The 27,718-nt window shown below is 40.5% G+C and overlaps 1 protein-coding gene across 1 annotated transcript; it reads right to left on the bottom strand.

Annotated features, from left to right (window-relative positions):
• Positions 1-108: 108 nt before the first annotated feature.
• Positions 109-27,660, bottom strand: ESF1 (ESF1 nucleolar pre-rRNA processing protein homolog). Its single transcript, XM_050314960.1, has 14 exons — positions 27,561-27,660; positions 25,441-26,125; positions 24,340-24,671; positions 23,555-23,668; positions 23,068-23,168; positions 22,082-22,234; positions 20,651-20,765; positions 19,582-19,720; positions 13,581-13,742; positions 7,458-7,579; positions 6,095-6,185; positions 2,068-2,135; positions 1,179-1,325; positions 109-1,024 (listed from the first exon to the last, which is right to left on the bottom strand). The coding sequence occupies exons 2-14, from the start codon at positions 26,123-26,125 to the stop codon at positions 725-727; spliced, it is 2,529 nt and encodes an 842-aa protein (XP_050170917.1). The 5' UTR covers positions 27,561-27,660; the 3' UTR covers positions 109-724.
• Positions 27,661-27,718: the final 58 nt, after the last annotated feature.

Raw genomic sequence — 27,718 nt, 5'->3', positions numbered from 1 at the left:
TTTAACACATGCAGTGCTGAAAGTCTTTCTCTGTGTGTAACCATAAAGTTTGATTCTGGCATAATTCGATTGAGGCGCAGAAGAAGAACAAACAGCGAATGCCCAAAATTCCTCTGGGCCAATTTAAACCATTTATTTCCAATGTATGTTAATCAAACACTCCTAAATGGCAGTATTTCCAGTAATTAGTTCTATTACCCAGGAAGTCTTTAAGGGAGAAATTAAAAAAGCATATATATATATATATATATGATCTTTTAAAAATATACAAAAAACTTGTATACAAGATTTCTTCAATTTGTAGTCATATTACTTCCTTCTTTCTCAAGACAGGTATTTTTTACAGGTTTCTGTGGAATTAAAAAACTTTAAGATCACTCAGTCTCAGCAATAAACCTCTGCAGAAGTGTTTTTTTATTATTCAGGACTACTTTTTGTAGCCATCTTCAGCACTTGGATTATTTTTAAGAGATGACATGACACAAAACTAACTGCCCCCAAACCTCTATGTTCTCACGGTGTAGTTCTTCAACAGTAGTACAAAACAGTAATTGTTGTGGCAGAGGAACTGAGTGATTATTACTCTTAATTACTTTAAAACTCATCATCATAATGAAGTGACTGTTGGGGCAGTTTTGGGTGGACAGGAATCAGAGCAGGCCACAGATGTCATCAGTTAGAAAAGCTGAGACTAAAGTGAAGTCCAAGTAAAACCAAAGTTCAATTATTTGAATTTCTGCTTTTTCCTTGCCTGAAACTCTTCAGTTTTATTTTTGACAGACTTTATGAGCATGGACAGGGCAGGATCTATGGCTTTCTTAGTGACCTCTCCTTTCTTGGCCATCTTGTTCTCCTGGCCCTTGTTTGCCTCCTTAAGATCCTGCTCCTTCTCTTCCCTTCGGCGAGCTTTCTCTTCCAGGATCTTTTCTACCGCCTTTGTCTTCTTGAAGTTTGGATCTGAAGGATCCAAGTTAAACAGGGGAGATGTAAACATGGCTTGGAATCTCGTGTCAGCAACATTCACCTGAGGGCAGAAAGGGAGCATTTATTTTAGGTGACCTTTTCCCGTGACAGCAAAGCTTTTCGACCCAATAAAATATGAGCTGTTGAAGAAGTCACAGCTCATGAGACTGGAGCAGCTCCAGGGATGACAAACAGTCACAAAATCAAGAGTTTACCTGGAAGTCATCTTCTAGTAGTTCTTTCCTTTTCATAAGGAGTTTCTTTTTCTTCTTGCTCAAGTTCTGTTGTTCTACAATCTTTTTATAATTGAAGTGTTTTCTGGTGTCATCCTCATCATCCATCATCAGCAGGGCCATTTCAGCCTGTCACAAAACAAGAAGGTCCATGAATGAATGGACACATGAAATGAAGTTTTCTATGAAAAATACAGCATCTTGTTAATAAAGCCTGCAGGAGTGTACATTTATATATAAGAGCTGAATTAGGGTTGTCAGGGCAGTATTATTTAAGCCATGACAACATTCTTTTAACATTTTATTGGATAAAAAATTAATTTTATACCTAATAATATGATAAAATGAACAACACAATACTTTAATTATACATTTATATTATTATCATTATTGTGGTTGATATATAGTAATATTAATAATTTAATTTGAAAATTGTACACCATAATTTATAAATTGCTAATGGATTGAGATTTTGTATTGAGGCTTCTACAGCAAAATAAAAATTAACATATCTGGATTTAGTACATTTATTTAGTTAACTTGTTCTGAGAAAGAATGAAAAGCAAACATGCAACAGCAAACAACTTAATATTCAAGGTTAAAAATCTACAGGACAAGGTTTGAACACATAGATGTTTCATACAATGCTGATATTAAAAGGTAATGGTCCAACAAACTTTCTTTTGGGGTAGTTTCTGTTTTAAAAGCTTTCTTTATTAAAATTATACAGTTTTATTAAAATTATACAGTTTTATTAAAATTATACAGTTTTATCCCATTGCTATCCTACGCTCTCACAAACACATCCCAAATATTTGCAGAATTCAGGCAGTGCAACATCTGTAACTCTTAACATTTTAAACCACTTTACCTTCTGTTTTTCAACTTCATCTTCATCTTCTGAGGTACTTTCTACTGATTCTGGCTTCTTCTTTGGACCTAAAGTGCAAACAGAGGACATGCACACATTTATCCAAGCATCTGCATGAGGGCAGAACCCCTCAGTACATCTCATTTTCCTGCAGCCAACACTTAAATGTCAGACGTGGGAAAAGGCTGGAAAGGTAATAAAAACCAAGTAGGCTTAGAGCAGTAAAAATACACTGAATATTTGCTCAGTGGAAGGAGCAGCAATATTCAAATGGCCTAAACAAGTCAACAAAAAAAGAACAGGAAAAACAGTTCCCAGGCAATTCACTGCAGCCCACGGGGGGTGCTCTTAATTTGGCTTCAATTTTGCTAAGCCAGGTTTGTACTCAGCCTAAAAATACAGACATGCCAGAAACATGTCAAGTTATATTACTAAAGATACGCTGGAACAGGACACATTTTCTGAGGAAGATATTTTTTTTCTGCCTTGACTATTCACTTGACTATTTCTACGTGGATTGCAAGCTGGAAGTGGATCTCCAGAAGAAACAAACCACCACCACCATAAAATAAACTATCCAGATGCTCAATGTCATCAGTTTGAAAACTACTCTTGATTTAGTTGTTCCAGAAACTGTGCAGGAAAATCAGATTTAGATAAAATATTGTTACCTAAACTACACAATTTAAGTTAATGTGTAGAAGGGAGAAATAAACGTCTTCCGTAAGACTTCAACAACTGTGGAATCTTTTTTGTCTTCCCAGAAGTGGCCAAACTCAGGAGAAGGAAACAGGGCACAGAAATCCAAATTGGAGACAATTAAATGAGGAGTTAAATCAGTAAATCTCTGTCTTTGCACACATCCCTCAAGGAGAGGCCCCTCAAGTTGCCTTCCCTCCCTCATCTTGCACTTCATGTGGAATTACAGAAGTCAACACAGCTCATCTTTATGCCTTCAGTGTTTTCTGTGGCTGCAGGAGGGGCTGAACCAGAAGCTGGTATCAAAGTGAGCTCTTCTCCATGAAAATAAATAAATGAATAGAACCTTTATTTCTTATTATGACAATATGCAGCCAACAAAACCATCTTTGGGCCTAAAAATCACTCTTAGCACTCAAAAACTTGCATCATATTGAAAAGTTTGGTTTGAGAATTCCCGAATGGATCATTTTCTGTCTTTTCAATACACTCTTTTCATCGGGTTTGTTCCCCCTACAGCAGCAGATACCCCAGTGTTATGCAGAACCAACTAGACAGCAGGAAAAGCTTCCAGTCCTTGCTGGAATCCCCCCCTTCCTGCTCAATCTGCCACTTGGTTATTTCTCAGCTCAAGAATTTCCTTTGCAACATTCACTTTGCACATCAACAACTTTCCAGTGCTGACAGTGAAAAGCTGATCTTCGTTCTGAGACTTCAATACAGAGGCTGACCCCAAATCTAAAACCCCTCTCACAAGACCTCTTATCTGCCTCACTCAGAAGCTTGAGAGTCAGTCTCAAAAGCCTCACCAAGACACGCAGTAAATGAGTCTTTTCATCTCCTTTATCTTCCAAGCACAGGTTCTACAGCTACACTGAGATTTTGCTGGTAACCTCCGATGTCCCTGCAGTCCTACAGCTCCTTTCAGCTTTAGAGAGCCATCAATTCCCACACACATCATAAATTAGATCACGAGAAGGCATCAAATGGTTTGGAACCTAGAGGAGTTACAATAATGTTTAAAGAACCTTGTTCTCAGAGAAGAATCAACAGAAATGACATTTAATAGTCTAATGTGTTCTGAAACTATTCAGTGATCTCCAAAAGCAGGCCACTGCCCTCATGTTAATAAGCAATTCCCCTATTCAGCTATTAATTTTCCAACAGTTTAAGCTACAAGTGTCATTCTGTCTCCCACAAACCTTTTATGAGACCCCACAGAAACTGATGCAGCGAGACTGAAACTGGCCCAGCCAAATCCAAGTTTTCCAATGCTTTTTGAAACAGTATGGGCATCCATGTAAAATGGAAGTGACAAATGATTTTTTTATTATTGACAATATAAAACTAGAATCAAGTTTCTGGAATGCAACATCAAGGCTCAAACTGATGCAGCATTCTGACATTTTAGCCCGTGGTACTATTAATAAAAACATATGAAAACTCTGTGCAAAGCAAGCAGTGTCAGGAATTTCAGGAGTGCTGATGTGCACGCAACCTGCACCCTGCACAGACACCCTTTGGGCACAGCAGGAACGACGAATTCACTCTACCTGGGCTCTCCCAAGGTGAAGCACCCCCACAGCGTAAGAAGCACTGCCTGCATTACAAGCAGTTACCAGGAACAAAGACATACCTGAGGAATTTACGCTTGAGTAGACTTTCCATAATTTGCAGTTCTCCTTTCATAGCACTCAACACAAAGATGTTGTGCCCTTTGCACGTTACAGCCAATTAGTGAATCCAGTAGGGGAGCAAATGCAGCCCTGCAAAACCCCAACAGCCCTGCTGCATCCTCAGCTCCTGCACTGCTCCACAGGAGGCTGCAAACATCCCCTGTCATGTGCTTTTCCAGCATAATCCAAGATAATCTGTCAGTTTAAGGGAGAAACTTCAATCTTTCAGGGGAATTGTGGAAGGCTTATGAGAAAGGGTGACCATTCCAGTTATTGCTGCCTGTACCCTACAGACAAAGTTGGTGGAGTTCCAGTGAAGTTCAAAGATGACTGTAACCCATTTTCCCCCTCTGCATAAATTAGCTGTGCTTAAAAGCAAGCCCAGCTATGAGACAGAGGCTGCTGTGGGTAAACTTGGTGAAAGCCAAAGTTGTGCTGTGTAATTACCATTAAAACATCTCCTGGCTTGCAGCCAACCACTGTCCCCTCCCTTTAAAACCTCTCCAGGGCTAACCATGTTCTGGTTTGCTCCTGTATCTCAGCAGATTATCAGTAATCTTGCAGACAAAAGCTTCACTTTTCTTAACCTTTATGTCTGTTTTATTATCTTCACAGACTCCACAAACATTAAAGTCTATTCTTCAGATTATGAACAAGAAGGTTTAAGAATGTGCAGACACAACCATTCACTACTGAGCCCCTCCATGGCACAAAGAACCTCTGACATAAAGCAGAAGGAAACATTTTATCAGAGATTTCATATATTCTGTTGAAATGTCAAATATTAGCATACTACTTTCTCCTAACATAAATTTCAAACAATCAGGTCAGAAGCCTGTGCTGGCCGGTGTCAAATTAAAAGTGATCTACACTTTTTAAATGAAACTTGGATCTGCACTGCTCTGCTGAACCACCCCACCCCCCCATCAAAACAACAGATTGGTAATATTTGTAAATCAGTTGCTATCTTCTTTTTGTTTGTTTTCTTCTGGATTTTTTTCTTCTTTTAATGTACTTTGGTATGAACCACCCTTAGGTTTTGGTTTCCAAAAACATGGAATGCCAGGAACTCACTGATACTGATTTTAACCACCAAAATCACACTCCAAATAAATTTGCTGTAACCACAGCAAAAGTTAATTTAAACATCAGTCTAAAAAGCTTGTATAAAAGGTATCCTTGAAATCTAAGCTGAGCAAGTTATTTCCTAAAATACTGCATTTCCCTGTTTGTGTTTCTAAGCAGTACACAACTGAAAATGTGCATCAGACTGAGAGAAAAATGATTTCTTCTGAAAGACAACTTTGTTTATGATGCAAAAACTTCTGATGTCTTTGTAACTGACCCACATTTCAAAGGGACTCATGTATAGCTGGCTCTTCCTGTGTGAAAGGAAACAGATTTCAAAAGCAATGGAGTTCTTTCCTCTGGAATATTGAGGGGAGCAGCTTGTTTTTAACATCCATCCCCAGGAACTCGTTAACGGTATCTGGTGAAAGCTGAGAGAACATTCCCTACCATTCCACGTATCAAAACAGGCATCATTTTACAAGAACAGCAATTTTAGTATTTACTCCAGCCTGGCTTTGTTTTGAAAGCCCAGCATTCAAAGAAAGGGCAGATGTATTCCCCAATCACCTCTCTTGACCCACCTGTTTTCTCTAATTCCTCAGCAAAATAGGGGTCGTTGAGATCAACATCAGGTGGAAGTTCATCTTCACTCTCTTCTCTCTCAGCAGTGGCCTGTAACAAAGCACAAATATTATTTCAATCAACATATTGAACTACCACTTAAGTTTCACTGGAATTAGATGTTCCCTCTGTTAATAGCTGTGTAGATGAAAACTGAAACGCTCTACGTGGAACATCGTAAATCTGGAATACACTAAAAACTGCTGGTAAAGACAGATCAACAACTGAAAACCTGTTTCACACGTTTAAAGCTGTTTATTAGGTGTACCCCCAAACTGTGAGGTACCAGCTGACCACTCCAACCAATTACAGCATCACAGCACTGTTATGTCCCCACTTTGTGTTCCACAGATTTTCAGCTTGGGCAAATACTCGAGCAAGGAGCTTCATTTTGAGGTCTGAATTTCAAAAAGACCCAGCTTGGATTTAAAAGAACAGATTTTATGTGCCCCTTTGACTTAATTTCTCTGACTGCACAAGAGTATTATGCCAGAAAAAGCTGCTCTGCTACCTAACAGTGCTACTTTACTCAGAACACCCATCGGGTTTAAGAATTTACTCATCAAATGCCAATGGAAAATGACTGGAAGTCAAGGTGTAGAGATTACTCTTAGTAACATCATTCTGCAATATGAGTTATATTCAGACTTGTTTAAGAAGTCAGGGAAGCTAAATTCTGTATGCCACATGCCTTTTTTTTCCAAGCATATGCACGAATATTTCATTCCTCTGCCTGTTCCTGCACATCACTGCCCCAGGAGTCAGCTGCTTCACCATTACTTTCCACATGTGAGCAGATGAAGCAACAGCAATTTTCACATTAGCATAGGACTGTTTTGTTATTTACACACAAAAAAGATGTTTACCAAGTTTGCTCTTGCAAATTGAAAGTGGAATCGTTCTTTGTGGCTGTTAATTCTTTGCCAGCTTTGGCAACCAATCCTGCATTATGTTGGCCCCAACGTTTCCAAAACTACAATTATCCTTCTCATCACAGCTTTGCACACAGCGGCAAAAAGACCCTTCTTAATGCATTCAAAATGCAAATCAAAGCCAAGTGTTCTTATGAATAATTTGTCTTTAAAGCAGCACGAGGAGATGAATGAAGTTTTGTGTAATATATGTATGGTCAGCAGTATCCTGAAAATCATTTGCTCTCTAAGTTTGATGAGGTATCTCAGTCTTTCCACACGAGTGACCACTGCATGTTTTAACCTTAAAATAGTACTGGCAGCTCTACAATCTTTTATTTAGTTTATCCAAAGCAAACAATGTCAGCAACTTAAGAAAACAAACAAAAATTGCGGCCAATAAAAACGTTACCTTTCTCTTTTTTTTAAGCATTCTTTTTTCTTTCTTCTTCTCCAGGTATTTTTGCCACGGAGTCAGGTTATCCTTTCCTTCCAACCTGTTTTTGACCATTTCTTCAGCAGTTTCTTTGAGGCCTAGAAAAAAAAACCCAAAACCCATAGTAAATTAAAAAAAAGAGAGCTATTTTGTTTTATGTATCACACTGTAATTAGTTAAGATTCTGAATTAGTTTCTGAAACTTTGCCTCTGTGACAATTTTGTGCTGCAGGATCTCAGCTGACCAGTGTATATTTTGTTCATCGTTATAAATTGAGAACAGTAAGATTTTATCTGAATAAATTGAAAATAAAAATAAATATGCAGCTAGAAGGCTCAGAAAGAATGTGAATAAACCCCCAAATTCCCTGCATTGTGTACTAATCTCATGGCATGACATGCTTTGAGTTAAACTAGACAAATTATTTTGAGGTCACCTAGTCATTTAAGGCTACTTATTATTAGTCTGCTTTAATAACAGAAATTTATCTAAAATAAAGAAACAGCACATGACTGATATGACAGCAAATCTAGATTAAGATTCAGTGCTTCAGTTAAATAACTTGCTTTTGTTTTTTAAAGTATTTGTTAACAAGAAGCTGGGATTAAGGGCACAGATTGCTTGAAACACATCAGCCTCTCAAAAAAACAAACAAAAAAAATAGTAGAAAGAGTGTTTTTTGTTATCACTGATTGCCAGTTCAAATTGTAATAGCTCAAGACAAAAGGAAAAAAAATTAAAAAACAAAAGAAAGAAAAGAGCAGCAAGAGAAATAAACCATCCCCTTATTTGATTAGCAAGCCAAGTGAGTGTAAGTAGGTTGTGTATTTAGCAGCTGTGTGAACTGAGAGACAGAAGGAGAAAAGGACCATCCTATCACCAGACAGATTTCTGAAAAATTCCACACTTCAGGAATGCTTTTTCCAAAGTCACTCCATCACACAGCACTGGGATGTTATGAGGACAAACACTGATTCCAGATGCAGCTTCTGCCCCTCCTCACGAGATGGGCACTTGCAAGGGCAAAATTCCTGGATGGAAGGAGATGAACTGACTTGTGCACCAGAGCAGAATTCAGTGGCAGGAACAGAATCCACTTCCCTGGCAGGACGTAACAACTGAGCAAAGAAGGATTTTTCTCCTACCTGCAGTTCCTTGCTTCCTTCACTACATCCTTCTCTTTTTTCAACTTCCATAACAAACCAGTCAGACATCCTACAGGTAACATCCTCTCCCGTGAAATGACTGAAATATCTTGGGAGTTTGGAGGAATCCTCTTTCTGCTTCCTCCTCCAAGTCTGGTATTTGCCACCTCTTCCCCAATTCCACTTGTTCTGATTTTTTTTTGTCAGCAATCCCTTTTTGCCACCCAATCCAGCCCTCACTTGACCACATCCTACTCTCTCTTGCCCCTCATTCCAGTTTTACTGCTCAGGAATCCTACTGGGACCTCTCCAGATGTCCCAGACTGGATCCCATCCTTTCTCAGGTTTCTAAGTTTCCAATCATTGCTCCTCCTCAGTCCTTCCAGCTCTCCTCCATATCATCATGGAAAAAAATGGGCCTTTTGATGGACAGTCCTGCCTGTCTGGGCAGGTAAAACATTTCTGTGGAAAACTGCAAACACCAATCCCTGTCCCGGTGCTTGTCCACACTCCAAAAGCAATTCCAAGGCTGGAGAGCTGGTTACAAGACGTCTGAGATACGAAGTGTGGCCAAGCTCTAAAATCATATTAAGCCACAGAGTCACAGGAAGGAAAGAGCGGAGCAAAAACAAGATAAAGGATCCTTCCATTACCCTGGAGAGACGACAGAATTAACGGGAAGTGGAAAACTGTTACAGCCACAAAAATCTGGTGCTAAACCGGCAAACAAATCCGAGCCACAAGAAAAGGAAGGTTCACTAAAAACGTGCCATTAAGAAACCCTCTCACACAACAAGAACAAACCCTCAGTTATCTCCAAAGTCAATGAAAGCAGAGTCATCAGCTTCCCAGAAAATGAGCTGCTACGGCTTTGGATACTATTTTGGAGTACATCGATGGCAAAAATTACTGCTCAGGTAGCAACCTTGTAGGTTCTCTCTGAAGGCAGTAAATGCAGAATTAAAAAGCCACATCTCCAGGGAAAGAGAGACCCCTGAGAGAGAGAGATCTCGGAGGAGGTTACAATATTTCTGATTTATTTGCCTGCAAAATGGAATCATTTGATCCATCTGGCGCTGAAGGACTTGGAGGAAAATGCAGCCCTTTCTTGTGGTATTTGGCAGTCTCATGAAAGGCATTAGAGTTTCTCCACAGATTAGAATGGCTTAGAAACTACTGTCCAGACCACTTCCCGAGAGTGAGAGTGTATTTAAGTGGTCAAAAGGATTTTGATTGCAGAAGGGGAAAGGAATTGTCTACTTTAGGTAGAATTGTTAGCTGGCTGTAGAAAGGGCTGATTTATACCCTTATCAATATAATTTTTTAATTTTATTTTTTTTTAAAGAATAAATTAATCACACTGGTTTCATTTAATCTTCACGAAGAAAGGAAAGAGAGGAAAAGGTCATCTTTATTAGCATGCAACTAAATCACTCTTGAGCTAAAGGATTAGAAGTGTGATAAATACTTAAAAAACCTGAGTACACTGTTGTCACCTTGGTGGGAAAGTGAGGGAGGGTGGGCAAGCCAGAACTTTTACTTCTCCAAACACTTAGTTTTGAAAACTTGTGTAAGTTCAACAGCCTGCAAGTGTCACAGTTATTAGAGGCTAAAAAGATGAACCTCTGTTCTCAGGAAATTCAAAAATGAGTGAGTTCATCTTGCAGGGTGACGAAAAAAGAAACACCCTGTTGCCAGTGGGTAAAAGGAACGGCAGGTAAATACTCTGTTACCATTAGAATTTGTCACCCCCAAAAGAAAAAATGTGAAGTCCAAACACTGATCCAGGTGGAGACAGGTATTCCATAGGAGCATTCTCTGCTCTGCTTAATCTCTGACAACACACAGTTGGGCTTTACTGTGCACTTTACAGAGACACCATGGCTCTCTATTCTGTTTCTGATGAAAACAAATCTGAAGTTTTCCTTTAAGCCCAGCTAAATATTTACATCTCCTTCTTCCCAAAGGAAGAATTTTTAAGTCAAAAAAACCAACCAACCAAACAACAAACAACCAAACTTGGCTGAACATCATCAAGAAATGCAGTTGTGGTCTTTTCCCTCTTCACTTTCTGAGTGAGGGAGCTTTGGGAGCTGGGTAAGGACTCGTAGTAATTGTTGCTTCAATCAGATATGATTAAGAAAACAGATGGATGCTTAAATATAACACTGATTTTGTGCCTAGAAGAAACAGACCAAAGAGAGTTGGAACTACATCTAATTTATTTTTGCTGGCACTGTGGTTTATTTAAAACTATTATGATTCAAGAATAACTGAATCATCCACGAAGTATGCTTTCTATAACCATGTGTAAATATCTGTGCCAAAACTCAAGTTTTTAAATTAATTCAAATCTCTGCCTTTCAATTGAAAAACTTCCTAGATTTAACTGTTGTAATTCTTCTGTGTATTAAACATTTGGGCAGGAAAAAGATTTTGCAGTAAGTCAAGCACATTAAAGCAGAGCTTGATAATAAAAATATTTCAACAGACAGAAACTAGTTCTGAAAAAAAATTAAGGAGCCTTAAGAGATTACAACAAGAACTATTTTTGAATGCTCAGGATGCTCCAGTTGAACACAATTAAATTGTTTGGGAATTTAAATAAGCACACTTGTTCAAGAAAAAAATAACATAATAACTAATGTACCTCCCCTAAGGAAACACAGCCCTGACTACGTAGATATTGCCAGAGCTATAAACTACTGTTCAGTGTGTGCTGACTGTGCTCCACCATAAACAAAGAGAGATATATAAAAAGTGTCCTTTTCAGGTGTGCAGGACTTGCTCTCCAAATGCTGCCTCAAGTCAGTAACAGCTGAACTTTTGACTCAGTAGCCAAGTCAAAACTCCGGTCTTCACTTTCAGGACGTGAAAGGACCAGGAAGGTGCAGTAAGGAAGGGGTTGGGCTTGGATGTAGTATGAGACAAATCCAATTTTCTGAAGTCCAGCTCCACTGCAAAGACACAGGGAGCCCATGGATCAGAGAACTGGATTCCATCTCCACTGCACTGAACACTCCATTTCTGCTGAATGAGAATGTCATTTAATTATAACATGCAAGGCACAGAGTTAAGAGAGAGCCTCTCACAAAACTTCTTGCTCTCCCTGGGCAAGAGTCACTAAAGAGAAACTAAAACAGTTTTCCTTCTTCTAAAATGAATGGTTTGCTCCAGATTCCTGACTAGGTCACCACATGAAGCTGCTTAGACCTTTTTTAATTTACAGAACCTCTTTCACACAATTTGCAAGGTTCTTCAGAAGACAGAAAGCCCAGAAAACAAAAACCAGCCCCAAGTGTGCTTTCCAAACCAACCCAAAAGATGGCAGCTTTAAACTACGTGTAAATAAAAAGATATACAATTACAGACCAGTAATTAGCTTGATTGTGGTTTCCACCAAACAACAAATGCTTGTAAAAAATCTTATAACAGATTCTCTGTATGAAAAAAACCTCTTTGGCCTTGAATGCCCAGTGACAGGATGAATTAACTACTGAGCAAACACCACCACAAATGCAAGTAGTGACACGCTGTGGACAGATGGAGTACAACTCTGTGTCAGCAAACACTTGTCCTGTCGTGCATGATACAGCTCCTTCTAAAAGGCTTTGGGAGAATTCATGCCAGAAATTACTGGAATCATATATTTCAGTTATATTAACTGAAAGCACATAATTATTTTTAATGCCAGTGTATCCTTTCAGATACAGGCCTCATAAAGAAATAGGAATAAAACTGTTCTGTTCAGTTCGGTCCATTTCAGTGAACCACTACAGACTCAGAATATTTAGGAAGTGAGCATTTATATTCAACAGAAGTTTTTAGTAACAGATGAGGCTGTGTCCTGCCACAGCCTGCACCTGCTGAGCCAGTGCAGCACCTTGCTGCTCCCAAAAAGGGAATGTCATACTTCCCTAGTCCTTGGGCTGCATTGTCTAAACCCCTGAACACTCACCAAAATGCTTCCATTTGCACATCTGACTCAGCAGATTTTTTTTTTCTTCTTTTCCAGGGTAGTTCTGCCTTTTTAGCAAACAAAATTAAGCTTGCAAAGAGACCTACCAAGTGCCAGGGCTGGTTCAGGCACTCAGAACGAGCTCTGAGCCAGCATCGAGGAGGAAATGCCACAGAGATCCCTTTGTGGATGTGGGGAACTGTTCCACTGGCTCATTCCACCTCATGGAAAGCACCCACCCAGGAACAACACAGGAAAATCAGTCTGAATGTTTTATCACCCATAAAGGAAAAAAAGAACTGATTTTTGGATCTCAGCATGAGTTCTGCTGGGATGCCATGTGGTGAAGTTACCTTTTCTTTTTTTTAATTTCCAGATGACAATCTGGATGTCACTATCCCTCAGCTTCTCTTCCTGGTAGCTTTCCTTGTCCCAGAGCAGTCTCACTGCAAGGCCAGACTTCTCCCTTCTCTGTTCCCCCAAATCTTTATCATAATGCAAGCAGGACTTTCAAACCATTCTCCTCTAATTTTATGCCACGTTAACAAACTATACTGGTTTTCCTTTTTAAAAGTGTAGGTATGGTTCAGGACTCCAGGGCAAACACGTGGATTCCATTTTAAAAACTCTATAAAGTGAAGAATGAAAAAGCAAATACAAAAAAAACCAAAAACAAAACAAAAAAACCAAAACCAACAAAAAACCCCAAAACAAAACAAAAAACCCAAACAAACCAACCAACCAAACAAACAAAAAACCAAACCAACTTGGAGAAAAAATAATCTACAAAAAGAAACTTAGAGCTGAGGAACTGAGTTCAGTCATATTATTTCTTTTATTTGCCTCTTTCTAAACAATCTGGATTTCAGTTTATGGGAAAAAAAAAAAAAAAAAGGTTTGTTTCTCCTCCTATAAATTGAGCACCTTATACTATATCCCTGCTAGCAGGCCAATACTGCTTATCCTCCAAGGCAGGAAAAGAAAATAAAGCTTACCTGGAACCCATTTAATCTCCATTCCTATATCCTTCTCTTCCTGTTTTTTCTCTTTTTCTTGGATACTTTGCAAAAGTTCTCTGTACTTGGCAATTTGCTCTTCATCATCTTTTTGGCTTTTCCTCGGTCTGTCGTCTTCCATTTCATTAACTACCTCACCATCTAGAGGGAGAGAGGAAAACTATCACAGGCAGCCTCAAAAAAAGTGAGCAACTGGAGTTCATGTTTACAAACACCTTCTTAGATGAAATAAAAATAGAATCTGAAAAGACAAAAGAAAGTTTGTTCAGCAAATCCCTGGTTGGACACAGCATCCTTTAATGTATTTTAAAATTATTAGTTCCAGAGTCCCTTATGGCAGGGCAGTACCTAAATCTCAGAAAACAGTGCTGTGAAGCGTTTTGAAAATAGAATCCTACATTTTAAAAAGCAAACTTTGCAAGATTCTGTAACAGAGATAATCCCTCAATGCCTTCATCTTCAGTGACTTGCTGAATGAACAAATGACACAAGACGGAAAGAAGGTTTTTTCTTCCCTTTTTTTTTCTAGTCAAACACAAAGAAAATGTGACTTACAATAAGCGTTTAACAAATATTTGAGAGAGAACAGGCTTTAAAGGTGCTGCAGCTCCTTGAACTGTAGAAAACTAGGTTTGGGGTAGGCTCCTTTTCTTCTGGTTTAGCAGTTAAAGCTGTGCTTCCTACAGTGCTGAACTGCAGGGACAGCACCAGTGCTGTCTAGAAAGACATATCCCAGTTGCAAGTCTGGTTTTTGGCTACAACTGAGGTGTGACACTGCTCTTTTCCACATCCCATCACTGCACGAAGCTGGTTGTTGGCTGGAAGCAGAAATCTTTACAGTTCATAGAATCACAGAATCATTTAGGTTGGAAAAGACCTTTAAGATCATCAAGTCCAACCATTAACTCAGCACTGCCCACCACTAAACCTTGTCCCCAAGTGCCACATCTACATGGATTTTGAATACCTCCAGGGATGGGGACTCAGCCACTTCCCTGGGCAGCCTGTTCCAATATCTACCACCTTTCCCCCATCCACTCTGTCATAAAAGATTGTTTTAGTCAAGCAGGACCTTCCCGTCCCAGGCCTGTGCTGACTGGGCCTGATGCCCTGCTTGTCCTGTCCAAGCCACGTGATGGCACTCCAGCTGATCTGCTCCACGACCTTCCCCAGCACCAAGGTCAAGATGACAGGCCTGTAGTTCCCTGGATCCTCCCTCCAGCCCTTACTGCAGATGGGACTTGCACTTCCTAACTTCCAGTCACCTCCCCAGTTATCCAGGGCTGCTGAAAAACAGTGGGAAGTGGCTAAGTGAGCACCTCCCTCAGCACCCTTGGGTGGATCCCACCCGGCCCCATAGACCTGTTTGTGTCCAAGTGGTGTAGCCAATCACTGACCATTTCCCCTTGGATTCATTCTGCTCCTTGCCTTCCAGCTCAGGTACCCAGAGAACAACCAGTCTTACTGAGGCAAAGAAGGCATTTAAGTATTTAATTAAGCCTTTTCCTCATCCCTTGTCACTTTGCATCCACCAAAGGACGGAGTTTCTCCTCAGCTCTCCTCTTATTGCCAATGTATTTATAGAAACAATTTTCACTATCTTTCACGGGTTAAGTTCTAGCTGGGCCTTGCCTTTCTAATATTCTCCCAGCATAACCTCACAGCAACCTTGTAATCCCCCTGAAGTGCCTTCCAAAGTTCATAAACCCCTTTTCTTTCCCGAGCTCCAGCCAAAGCTCCCTGTCCAGCCAGGCCAGGCTCCGTCCCTGCTGGCACATGGGGACACGCAGCTGCAGCGCCCTCAGCAGAAGCTGAGATCTAAGAGGGAAACATCTGCTCCCACAGAAAAACAAAAGCCAACTCTGTTTTGAAGATGAGAGAGGGGAAAAAAGCCATTTTGTTGTTCCTTCCTCCTGGTGTCCCGTGAAAGGAGAAGCTGGATGGGAACTGAAGAAATCCTTAAGCTCCCTAGAACCCGGATTTGTAGTTTACCACTGGTTTTGCCAGGAGAAATTTAAACAGCAATGCATATTGTCATTCTTTCTCATTTAGGTAAAACTTGCAGCTCTTTTGTCCAAACCGAGTTTCAACACAAACGCTCAACGTGGCCCTCCAAGGAACCGTAAGAGCTTTTCGTTCCGCAGGCAAACAAAGCACATTTGACAACAGCTGCAGGAAAGGAAAGTGAGCTGAGTACGTTGTTAAAGTTTGTTCGGAGTTCAAATAACCTTGTCAGTAGCTTTCAAGCATCACACTGTTGCACAACATCAGGAACCACTTTCTGCTGGATACTGATGCTTTCTGCCAGCAGTTTGTTCAAAGGCTTTTCGAACAAAACACGCCAACAAAACAAAAGTTCCGGTGCATTAATAGCTGCACTGCAAGAGAACCACAATCAACCTGGGAAGGAGAAAAAAGGCAAAAGCTGATGAAATTTAAGAGTATAAAATACAAGTATATTCTTATTGTTTTCCAAGGGAAGTATTAACAGAAGTGCTAAGAGATTTAAAGAGAACAAAGTTAAAAACCGTGAGGCTGGTCAGGAGCACTCCAATACAACCATGTGTGGGGGCATGTTTGTTTTTAAGAGTTGAAATGAATAAAAACTATCACCAAGTGCAGAGGTTCAACATATTAAATTGGTGATTGGCAGCTGAGAGCACGTTCTTGTAATCACAGGATTGTGAAGAGATTGTATGCTAAGTTTAAGAAGATTATCTTACAACAGCTGAGTAGGTGATCCCTTTTATGTTTTAAACTTGGCCTGTAGAAACCAAAAAGATTAGAAAACTCAGGGCAGAGAAAACATTTGACAAGAGGTCTGCTGCAAAGCTGAGTTTCTTTTAAAGATGGAAAGATAAAATTTCCCCTCACGATTTCATGGCACAGCAGAAAATTCAGCTACTGATTTGGATGGCTGAGGGGCCACACCATAAAAATGCACTAAATGGCTCAATTGTATCCAGGGTAGTTACTCAAATTCAGATAGGTAGAAAGGAAAAAGAAACACCACAACCTCCCTACAATGCATGTAGACCCACAGAATTACAAATATAAAGCTCTACACTCCAGCAGTCCAGAAGCAAATCCAAGCTAGATTACAGCATGATATGAAGAATTAAACGTGCTGACCTCAGTCTTGCACCAGAAAATAATGACAAAAACTGGGATTTAATCCCACTTTGCCAAATTCTCAACACTCCCTCAACAAGAAGTTGTGCAAATCACAGTGGCTCATCCCAGTGATAATAAGGAAAAAGAGAAATTTGCAATTCAAGGTAATTGAAGCTTATTTAAAGCACATCAGAGTCGATGTCTTTTCGTAAGGTATTTTTCAGGGAGAAAAGATACTGGGAGAAGAGAATGCAAACAGACAGGTAACAGTAAATGAATGACAAGCATTAAATTATAGCTTTTTTGTTTTTTTTTTTTTGCATTTTCCTTCAGGTCTGTAGTGTAACCAACTTGAGTGGTGTGCACTGGCTGCAGCTTTTAAAACTCCCTTTGCAAACCAGTGACTGTTGTAGCACCTTTAATTAAAAACCAAACCCAACACAACAGCTCCTGCAAAGATGTTTTGGGAAAGTATTCAATACCTCCATAGTTCTATCAAGTTTTTGGTAATTCATAGAAAAAAATTCTGAAATTCCCACGGGATTTCAACTCATAAACTGTTTAAACCTCTTGCTTCTTCTTTCCAGAGACAGTATTAAATAATTGCATGTTCTACTTCTGTCACCTTCCATGTCTCAGCCTTCTGAAATAGTTTTAGCAAATAGAAACACATGTGAAGAGTGCTCATTATTAGGAGAGAAAGGAAGACTGTACTGCCATCTGATAAAATGCTGTATATGCATTGAAATTTCTATATGTTATTGCATCAAACGGATTTCGGAATTGTAACAAGATTTAATCAATGCTCTGATTTTATTTAACATTAAGCACTAATGTTACATCCCTTCCAACTCAGGAAATTCTGTATGATCATATCAAGATCAGCTAATTAAAAATACACCTATAAAGGCATTTTGTCACATAGTCTGTCCCAGGATGTGTGTGCTGTGCAAAGCAGAACAGCAGAAAAAGATGTTGCTCCTGCCAAGATTAAAAAAAAAAAAAACAACCAAAAAAACAGATTAAAAGCTGAGACATGAACCCCATAATGCTGAATTTGAAGCATATTTAAAATGCCATACACTAAGGCAACGGTCCTCATGGTCAAAATAGCAATTATGGGCTGGATTTGGTGAGTGCCACAAACACTCCCTGACTGGGACAAAGGGACCCGAGCAACAGGAAATTCAGGAGAAGCGTAAAGGAGACACTTCGTGCCATGAACCACGACATTGCAGGTCACTGAAATACTGGACATTACAAAACTGTTGTATAACAGTAACATTCGTGATGCACATATTTGAAGTTGAAAAATTCCATTAAAAAAAAAAACAAAAAAACCAGATTAGAAGAGGCCAACAAAAACCTGTTTATAAATAAAGCCTTTTGATAAGTTTAAAGAATATGAATAAAAAGCCAGGACATTTTTTCCCTCCTTATCACACTCCTACACTTCCATTCAAGCAGCTGACGTTGATTTTTCCCACTGGTGCATAGTGCCACGGAATTCTGCTGGATGGAATCCTGACAGATGGGATCCTGTTTTGCATCACACAGGAACGCATTAAAGACATGACAACATAATTCCTCTATTAATAACTTACTTTTCAAACCCTCATTAGAACCCAGACATTTCCAGATTTAAAATTTATTACTCTGATAAGATTACTTTAAGGTCAATTTTTTTTTTCCCCTTCCCAGCAGTGGAATTTTACTCTTTAAAGGTTCTGAAGTATTGCTTACATGGATATTTGCTTTCATCACTGATCACCTCGTATGTGATAGAAGATGGAAATTCTTCCCTCTGCACCTCCTGCTCCCATTTCTATACTTCCCCAAAGTTCACAACAAAGGTACAGTTTGTAAATGCATTTTTATGTATGAGAAGATGAGAAACAAATGGACATGAACCCTGCCAAGGTATTGCCAAGCTGAGTTTGTTGCCAGAAGATTTCCCAACCCCATAACCAGAAAAATCTGTAATGTTCTTTTCCACGCTCCAAGCTCATCTCTGATTGCAACAACCTGCTTTATAATGCAGTATAAATCAATTTTAACTCTGCTGGAAGGACCTGATTAAGGCTTAATGAAATTTTATTTGCCTCATAATTTAGGCTATATATATTAATAAAAGCATGATGAATTTTAGAAAGAAAACAAGCAAGTTAAATCAGGGATTTACACACTGGTGCACCATACACAGAAGATTTATGTACCTTACTAAGTTAGATGAAATACTCTTTGTGTGTTTAAGAAGTGAATCAAAAAGCATTTGAAAGATGTTACTATTCATTTAGTCACTAACCACTTGACATTTCAAACCAGAACTTTTTTCCTCTGAAAAGGAAGCACTCACAAGTTCTATAGTTCTACAATTTTATCTCAGCAATGAGGAAATTAAATTAGGTATTGCCAAACTTGACAAAGAGATGTCAAGGCACCCTGAAAAAATGAGAAAGGGGGTAGGAGGAGAAATAAAAAAGCAAGAAAATTATTTTATGCCTAAAGTTTCAAGCTCCTATTCAGAAAGGAGCTACTCAGGGGCTCAGTCATTGGGATCACTCCAAATCACCAACTATTTGGCTATTTTTGATCAGTGTTACTCAGATTTCACAGAAAGGCAAGAGATCTTCATTAATTCAGCACCAAATGGACAGAACAGCTACCACAATCTCCACAGAAATAATTCGAATGTGTGATGAAAAACAACATTCAGCTACCACACTGTGTCTCTAAAAATAATGACACAATTTTGGGGTCACACCAGTGATGTTGTTTACTCAGAGAATGAGGATGGGATTTAAATAACTCCTGTTCAAAACACTGGAGCCAATGACTCCGTGGGCAACACCTGCTACCAAAGTACCTTGCTGCTCTTCTTCCTCTTCTTCACTTGATGAAGCCAAATAGGCTTGAAAATCCATGTCAAGAAGTTCCTCCTTGTTAAAAGTTCTGCTGAGTGACGTGACTCGCTCGTGATCTGTCTCGTCCCACGTGATATCTACCTTAAAAACAACAATGCCAGTTGAGGAAGCTGGAACACTGAAACTAAACATTGTAGCACTGGATTTTAGGGACAGTGATTTGATACCAGCAGTGTAAACCCGTTAGTAATGCTCTCTACAATAATTAGCTATAGTAACTAATTGCTAAAGTAAATTTTATTATAACTTTTTGGGATTTACTTTACAGTGAGTTTCAAGGAGTTTGAGCTACATAAAAAAATCTCCTCGTGCACTGAACGGTTCTGTAACAGCAGGTCACACAACACAAAACCTCTGTAAGCCAAATTTCCTTCGTGGCAGCAGATACTGGTGTTGAAGCAGTCACCAACTCTTTTCCTCTTCCAGTAGCAACTCACTCCTGGATTCACGTAGGGATCGCAGCAGGGGACAATGAAAGCGTTTGTGCAACTGCACCCTCAACCAGAGATTAAAACAGATCTGAGGGGAAAATGATCCAGCAGGAAGTACTTATTTCTCAACTGATCACTTCTCCAGTCTGGTTCCCTTCATGGCCAGATGGAAGTGCTGGCTGTCAGTAAGACAGAGCAGGGGTGAATCGCTACAAGGAGGGGAAGCTGTTTAGGGCCTGGGACTACCACCAGAAAGGCCCTTATTGACTTACACACAAACACCCATTTTAGGCAAATTAGAAGATTTCTCTGTGAAAAACAAAGTCATTTCACATGCAGCTTTAATTGGGTTAAAACACAGTATTTCATTTGTAACACAGAATCCCAACCTCTTTTAAAATAACCCAAAACAGGGCTGCGACTCGTGGGTCCGTGACACGTTTAAATCTTATGTTTGATGACTTTATTTTGAAATAGTGGAGATAATCAGTACTAAATTCCCCTACTACAAACATAATTTACAAGCTGACAGCAACACTAAACACGTTAGGAAAACAGGACAAACCCACTGTAAAGGTACCTTTGATGTCCCCATAGCAGCAGATGTGAAGTACTTTGGCTTATAAGCAGCTACGTTCACTTCTGAGGCTTCATCTTTCGGCTTATCATCAAATGTAACGTTATCTGGAATAAATCTTAAGGGCAAATAAAACATGTTATTCTTCAAATACATTGGGGAACTTCATAGTATAAACAGTCTAAGCTTTTCACGAGTATGGGAGAGCAGCATGAAAGAATTCGCTGCAATAAAAAAGCAGGTAAGCCTGAAACAGGAACAAAATGGACAAATGTTCCAGACGTGACAGAAACAACGCCCTTTTTGGGAAGTAAATCCATTTTCAGTCTGGTATAAACAGGGACAGAGGTGGTTTTCTTTGTTTTAAGAGTCATCTGTGCAGGAATGTTAAAAATTAAAAAGGGAGTAAAAGGGAATTTGGAAACAGATAAATAAAAAAAATTCAAAACATTTTAGGAAAGCCTGGTACATCTTCAAAATTATAATTAGTAGGGGGGAAATGTTAAAAAGACCAAGGTCATGGGTAACAATTGAAGAATTTGGTTTAAAAAAACAAGCCAAAACGTTTCTACACTATGTGAGATTAAAATTTAACAAAGCAGAAGATTAGGAAAGTCACTGGAGAATTTCAAACAGCTGTGCCTGTTGTAAAACATTATATTGCTATGTTTAAAATGATGAGAAGTTACATGTTCACTTGGCAAAGATCATCTTCTCCAAAACGGTTCAAAGCAAACGAATTAAGCTCCTCTAGAAAATGGATTCAAAGCAAAAAACTTCCACTGACTTCCAAGAGTGTGCCCACAACAAGGGTCCCCAAAAGACCAACAGGGCTTCTGTCACAACCTTTTATGATTTAGGAACTTTTCTGCTCAGACTGGAAAGCTTTTTTGCAACAAAAGGGAAATACTAACAATGAAGCAAATAATAATTTAGAATCTTTTCTTCCCCAAACGTGACTTTTGAAATATTAGAGCTTCCAGCTCATTCACAGGGGCCAACATATCCATTGCAGCTCCATGACACCAGCAGCAATATTCTTGCCCTGTGGGAAGCAATCTTGAAAAAAATGCCACTTCTGGACCCTTGGGGAAAGAAAAGAGAAAAAGAGAAAAGCAACAGTATGTTGTTTTGTTTTCTAAATCCTGTCCCTTTTACTTGTTGTACCAAAAGGTTGAAGATGCAACCAGAACATTTCATCTGGCTTCTCTGAAAACAATCTCCCCGTGCAGAAATGCTCTCAAACTTCCTATATTCCAATGGTCAAAAACAAGAAAAAAGAACCAACTCAGCAACCCACTGGATGCCCAGTTTATCTTCCTACCTCATTTTGGTTACAGAATAAAGTCAATATAATTTACTCCAAATTATTTTAAACTGCCTTTAATTCTCCCTCCTCGGCCCAACGTGTAAAAACGTCACCAGTGGAGTTACCTCAGGTCTATGAAAGAGCAGCTGCTTTCAAATTCCAGTCCATCACATTCCTCATAAATTTTATTGGCTGTTTCAGGGGAATCACATTCTACAACTGCATAGAAGTATTTCAGTCGCTTAAACTGATATTCCCGCAGTTTTTCCCTATAAATCCTGCAGAAGTGGAGAAAACAGCACAGTCAGGTGAGCTGGCTTTAACAACTTCTCATTGGCAAAATATTCTAATTCGAAATTTAAAATATTTATTAAAGACATGGACCCCATCAATCACTCTCCCAATCTTGGGATGAGATTAAATATTAAACAGCACGAGGTTCCACTGGTTTCTATTCGGTTTTCTCAAGTGTCCTCTGATGCACTAGGAACTTTCTCCCAGGGGATCGTCCCTTATTTTGGAAGAATCCAGATTTTCTAAATGCAGGGCAGTCCAGCAGGATGTATTATACAAATATGGTCCCAGCCAGGCTGCCAAACATCTGGAAATTCTGGAAAAATATAAAAGCAAAACCTTTAACAAAAGCTCAAAGAAAAAAAAAAGGGGGGGTTAAAAAAAGGCATGCCTGGACAATGGGTTAAGTTAAATCCTGGTAAGCCAGGACTGCTGCTTAAAGCACTCAAGAAATCTCACTCTGGGAATTCTTGGCCTGAGTTGAGGTCCCTGCTGATTGACAGATAAGAGTTTTGACAGTGAGCACCGAAGGGAGTTGACTGCAAGAATTTGTAGAGGAGAAATGCTGTTATCTCATTCCTTTCATTGATCACTCCAGTGAGTTACATTATATGAATTTTGAGCTCAAGTTTCATCATAATGCAGTTATTAAATGCAGTGAAAAAAAAACAACAGGGCCAGCTGTAAAACATCACTTGAAAAACCTAAAAAACTGAGGTGTCCAATGGGGACTTCCACACACAAACTTCTGGCAACTTGACTGGGATTTTCACTGAGAATTCAACATGTTATATCTCTCATTTGAAGATGTAAATACCCATCCTCCTCTGTGGTATTCTCTGGAAGCTCAAACAGTTCCACAGGTCCTTTTTGTTCTTCCTCTTTCAATCTCTCTTTTCCAAACTCTGAAGGATAAATCTACAAACACAACAAACACAAAACTACATTTTTAACTTCAGTGATGTAACGTACATTAAAAATGTCTCACCAGGCTTTTAGACTTCATGGTTTTTATTTAAAATCAGTAAAGGGATCAATTCTATAACCTTTAATACCCTCCTAATTTTAATGTATGGAAAAGACAGCGGAATAACCCAACTGCCTGCTAGGAATGAGTGTATTTTGAGACAGATGAAGAACAACAGGAACCCTGACTTTGTTCATTCCACTTTGACCCCTTTCAGAAAGGGGTAACACATTAATCTCTCTTTAGGTTCTCCACAGAACTGTTTTATTTTGTATTTTTCTTTTTTTTTTCTTTTTTACAGTAAAAGCCAGGTCTCATTTTAGAAATCAGATCTTACCTTAACAGAAAATACTGTTCCTCCTTTGGGAGTGAAAGAAGTAAATAGAGCCAGCAAATCCTTCGCCTTCAGCCTATCCCAATCCATATTACAAACTGCCAATCTACTGGTGATCTGGAAAAAAAAAAAGGACATAAAGTCCATAGGTTTAATTCCTGACTTTTATGGGGAATATATAATCCTCTAGCAGAACTCCGTGGTAAAAATCAAAAAGTCAGCAATAAACTTTGCTGGAAAAAAAAAAATAAAAGCAGCATTTTCTCAGATGTTGCAGTGACAACATCAACAATTAGGATTTTGTTGTCATCTTATATTGATAGCCACGATAGCAACTACTATCAAGGTATTGTGACAGCACAAGGGATCTGTAATTGTGCTAGTTGTAAAGTCCTTCTTCGCTATCTAATGATGTCTGTGATTTCTTAAAGCATCAGTTAAATAACTAAATATAAAACAGAAAGTGGAAAAACCACCAGTGAACAAGAGCAGTACTATTTAAAGGCTGGAATTTCTGAAAAGCTTGATTCTGTCTAGTTTTTTTTTCCCCTTATCTCTAGGTGAGTGTGCTCAGAGGGAAGGGGGAGACACCAGTGGAGACCACAAGTCTCAGTGCTGATTTCACCATTGCTCACATTCTGTAACTAAAAGGTCGAGAAACCTTTATGAAAAGCACTCCCCCACACTGAATGATGGCTCTGCATTCATTACAGATGAAGGTGTGTAATGAACTCGGGATGTTTCTGAACTTGTCATGCAGCAGCTTTTCTCATGGGAAGCACTGTTACCTCATCTCCACGAGGGGCATCTTTATCCAGTTCGCGCCAGGAATGCTCGATCTCCGGCTCCTTTGGAAACAGGTCATTTAAATCCTCGTCGTCCTCTGAGCTGGTTTCGATATTCCCTATGCCTCTAGCTAGATCAGGCCCACTGTCACTTTCTTCATCATCTTCTGAATCACTGTCTTCTTCACCTGTTTCTCCATCTTCTCCTGGCTCCTCTTCCTCGCCCGTTTCCCCATCATCTTCTTCCGCCTCCTCTTCTCCCGACTCTACACCTTCACTTGCAGAAGTTTCTTCCTCTAATTGGCTTTTCTTTTTTCCACTTTGATCACAGCTGTCTGTGCACAGAGAGACAAACATTACATCCCTATATTTATGGTGGAATTGCATATGATTCTTTAGAAAAAGGAACACTTCAGGTTTCCTCAATGCATATTTACAGGACCCCCTGAAAGGTGTAAGGATGGAGGAACAAATTACACCAGGGAAGTGCAAATAACACAAAACATCAGCGTTGCCTTGCTTGGTCTAATCTGATTTAATTGCTCTTTAGGCCCACAACTGCATTATCAGTCTCAATTCTAATGAAATGTTCTGCTCTTTTATTTATACATATAGAATTAACATACAAAAATCACATTTCAACAATGTAGGCTATAGACATGCGTAAGCAACCTAAAAAAGCTTTTCTTTAAAACATCTCTTCTCTCTTTAATCCCCTCTTATATTAATGGCTCAATCCTGCCACCTTTACATTTTCAGTCAATAGACTGTGATGTGCTGAAGCCTCCATGGTATCAGACCACATACTTGCTGTTTGGTTTGATAAATATAAATAAACACAGTGGTTTACAAGCTATCGGACATTTTACTTTTCTAACCGATCACAAATTTCAGCTCCAGCCGTTCAAAGGACAGGGATGTTCACAGTGTTACTGAAACACCAGCACTGATTCTCTACAGAGCTGAGCAACTCCAATCCTTCAGCAACACTGAATCTGAGTCAGGCAGCTTTTTTTATAACTGATCTTGCAAAAGATCTTCCGTGGGCACCAACAGCATCCAAGCAAACACAGATGAGCTCTACTAGTTATCTGAACAACTAACCTGGTTCTTTTAGTTTCCCTCCCAGGGAGTGGTCTCTCCTGGGAGCTTTCACTGATTCAACACCTCTTGCTTGTGAAGGCTTTTGCTTGCTCTGATTTGAAGTCGATCTTCCTGCTGATGCATCTCCTTGCTTGTTTCCCCCTCTGGATAAAAGGCCCTTGTTTCCCTGAGAGGGGTCAACTTCCACCGCAGTTTTCTTTGAGTCCTCTTTCAAGCTGAGTTTAGATTTGCCTTTTTTAACTTCCTTTTTAAGGTCATTTAGTTTTGTCTCCACTTGGCACATTTGCTCCACCCCTTGTTTGTTCATTTTGTTGTCCTTTAGACCACCAGCAGGTGGCTTTGCAGAATCCGTTTCTCCTTTACCTTTAGCTTCTTTTTTCTTTTTTTTTTGCTTCTTTTGCTCTTCAGCCTGCTCTTCACTCTCTGAAAGATCAGAGTCAGATTCTGACAAGGCATAAAACTTCCTGAGGTTCTCCGTGGAGGAGAAGTTAACGGGGCGACCCCTTTTGTCCACTGTGTACCTCAGCTTAAACTTCTTGTCGTGAAACATGGCTCGGAATCGCTTGTCAATCTTGACCTTCCGCTCTTTCTCGGGCATCTCCCAAAACCTGGGATCCCTCGCGACGCAGCTGAACCGCCCATCGCTCAGGATCTCCTCCTGGGATGACATTTTTGGCTTGGACATCTGCAATGTGGAAACAAACCAAAAACACACTTATAGTTCCAAAAAGAAAACACCAACAAAAACCAATTAACCAAGATTCAGATATGTAGCTGGAAAGGAAAAAAAAATTATAAAGGATTAAGCAAAGTTGGATTTCTAACCTATCCCTAAAAAGTCCTTTCCAAAGGCACATGTGGCAATTTCGTGGCATCGCAGACCATCAGGTTGGAAGGCACCTCCAGGATCAGCTGCTCCAACCTTTCTTGGAAAGGCTCTCTCTAGACAAGATGTCCCAGCACCCTGTCCAGCCAAATCTTACAGGAGTCCATTGCTGGGGAATCCACCACTCCCCTGGGGAGATTATTCCAATGGCTCATTGATGTCATTGAGGAAAACTTTACTCTGGTGTCTAAGTGGAATCTCCCCAGGAGTAACTTGTATCCACTACCCCTTGTCTTTTGCACGTGACTCCCGGTAAAAAGGGAATCTCCACCTTCTCTGCAGCCATCCTCGGAACAAGGATTGAACAAACCCACCTCTCTCAGCCTTCCCTCACGTGGCACCTCCCCAGTCCTTCGCTCATCCCTGTGGCCCTTCTCTGGACCATCTGCGGCCTGTCCACAACTGAGCTCGGAATTCCAGGCGTGGCCTCACAAATAAACCTGTAACTACCAAATCTTTGAGACCACAAATCTTTGTTTCCTTGGCAGTGGTGTCATGGGCTGCACTCAAAGCAGTGTGGGCAGCAGGGAAGGGGGATTCTGTCCCTCTGCCCCGCTCAGGTGAGACCCCACCTGCAGGGCTGCCTCCAGCAATGGAGTGCCCAGCACAGCAAGGGCATGGACCTGTTGGAGCCAGCCCAGAGGAGGCCACAAAGATGATCAGAGGGATGGAGCACCTCCACTGTGAGGAGAGATTGAGAGAATGTTTTGTTCAGCCTGGAAAAGAGAAGACTTCAGGGTAACCTAACTGTGGCTTTTCAGTACCTGAGAGGAGCCCACGTGGAAGATGGAGAGGGACTATCTACGAGAGCCTGGAGTGACAGGACAAGCTTTAAACTGACAGAGCGTGGGTTTAGATTGGAGATCAGGAGGAAGCTCTTTACTGCGAGGGCGGTGAGGCCCTGGCACGGGTTGCCCAGAGAAGCTGCGGCTGCCCCATCCCTGGGAATGTCCAAGACCCGGTTGGATGGGGCTCTGAGCAACCTGGCCTAGCGGAAGGTGTCCCTGCCCACGGCAGGGGATTGGAACTGGACGATCTTTAAGATCACCCACGGCCCCGGCTGCACGCACAGCCCCGGGTGACTCCCCGCCAGACCCACGCGCGGACCTCGGGCGAGCTCTGCCCGGCACCTCCAGCAGCTGCGGCAATCCCCGCTCCCCGCGCCGCTCCTCCCGCGACCCCAGCAGCAAGCAGAGCCCCGCAGGAGCCCCGGGGCGGCCCCGCTCGCACCCACCTTGCCCTGCCCTGCCCGGCCCTGCCCGGCCCGCTCCGCTCCGGCCCCGCCGCTCCCACCACGCCGCCGCTTCCCCGCCGCTTCCGGCGGCGCTACGGGAGCCGCGGCGGGACACGGCGGGACACGGCGCTGGGCCGGGCCGCATGCGCGGCGGCGGG

Source organism: Myiozetetes cayanensis, unplaced genomic scaffold (assembly GCF_022539395.1).
Source record: "Myiozetetes cayanensis isolate MyiCay16 unplaced genomic scaffold, myiCay2020 scf2-11, whole genome shotgun sequence".
NCBI lineage: Eukaryota > Metazoa > Chordata > Aves > Passeriformes > Tyrannidae > Myiozetetes > Myiozetetes cayanensis.
This window is presented reverse-complemented; position numbering and strand designations above follow the sequence as displayed.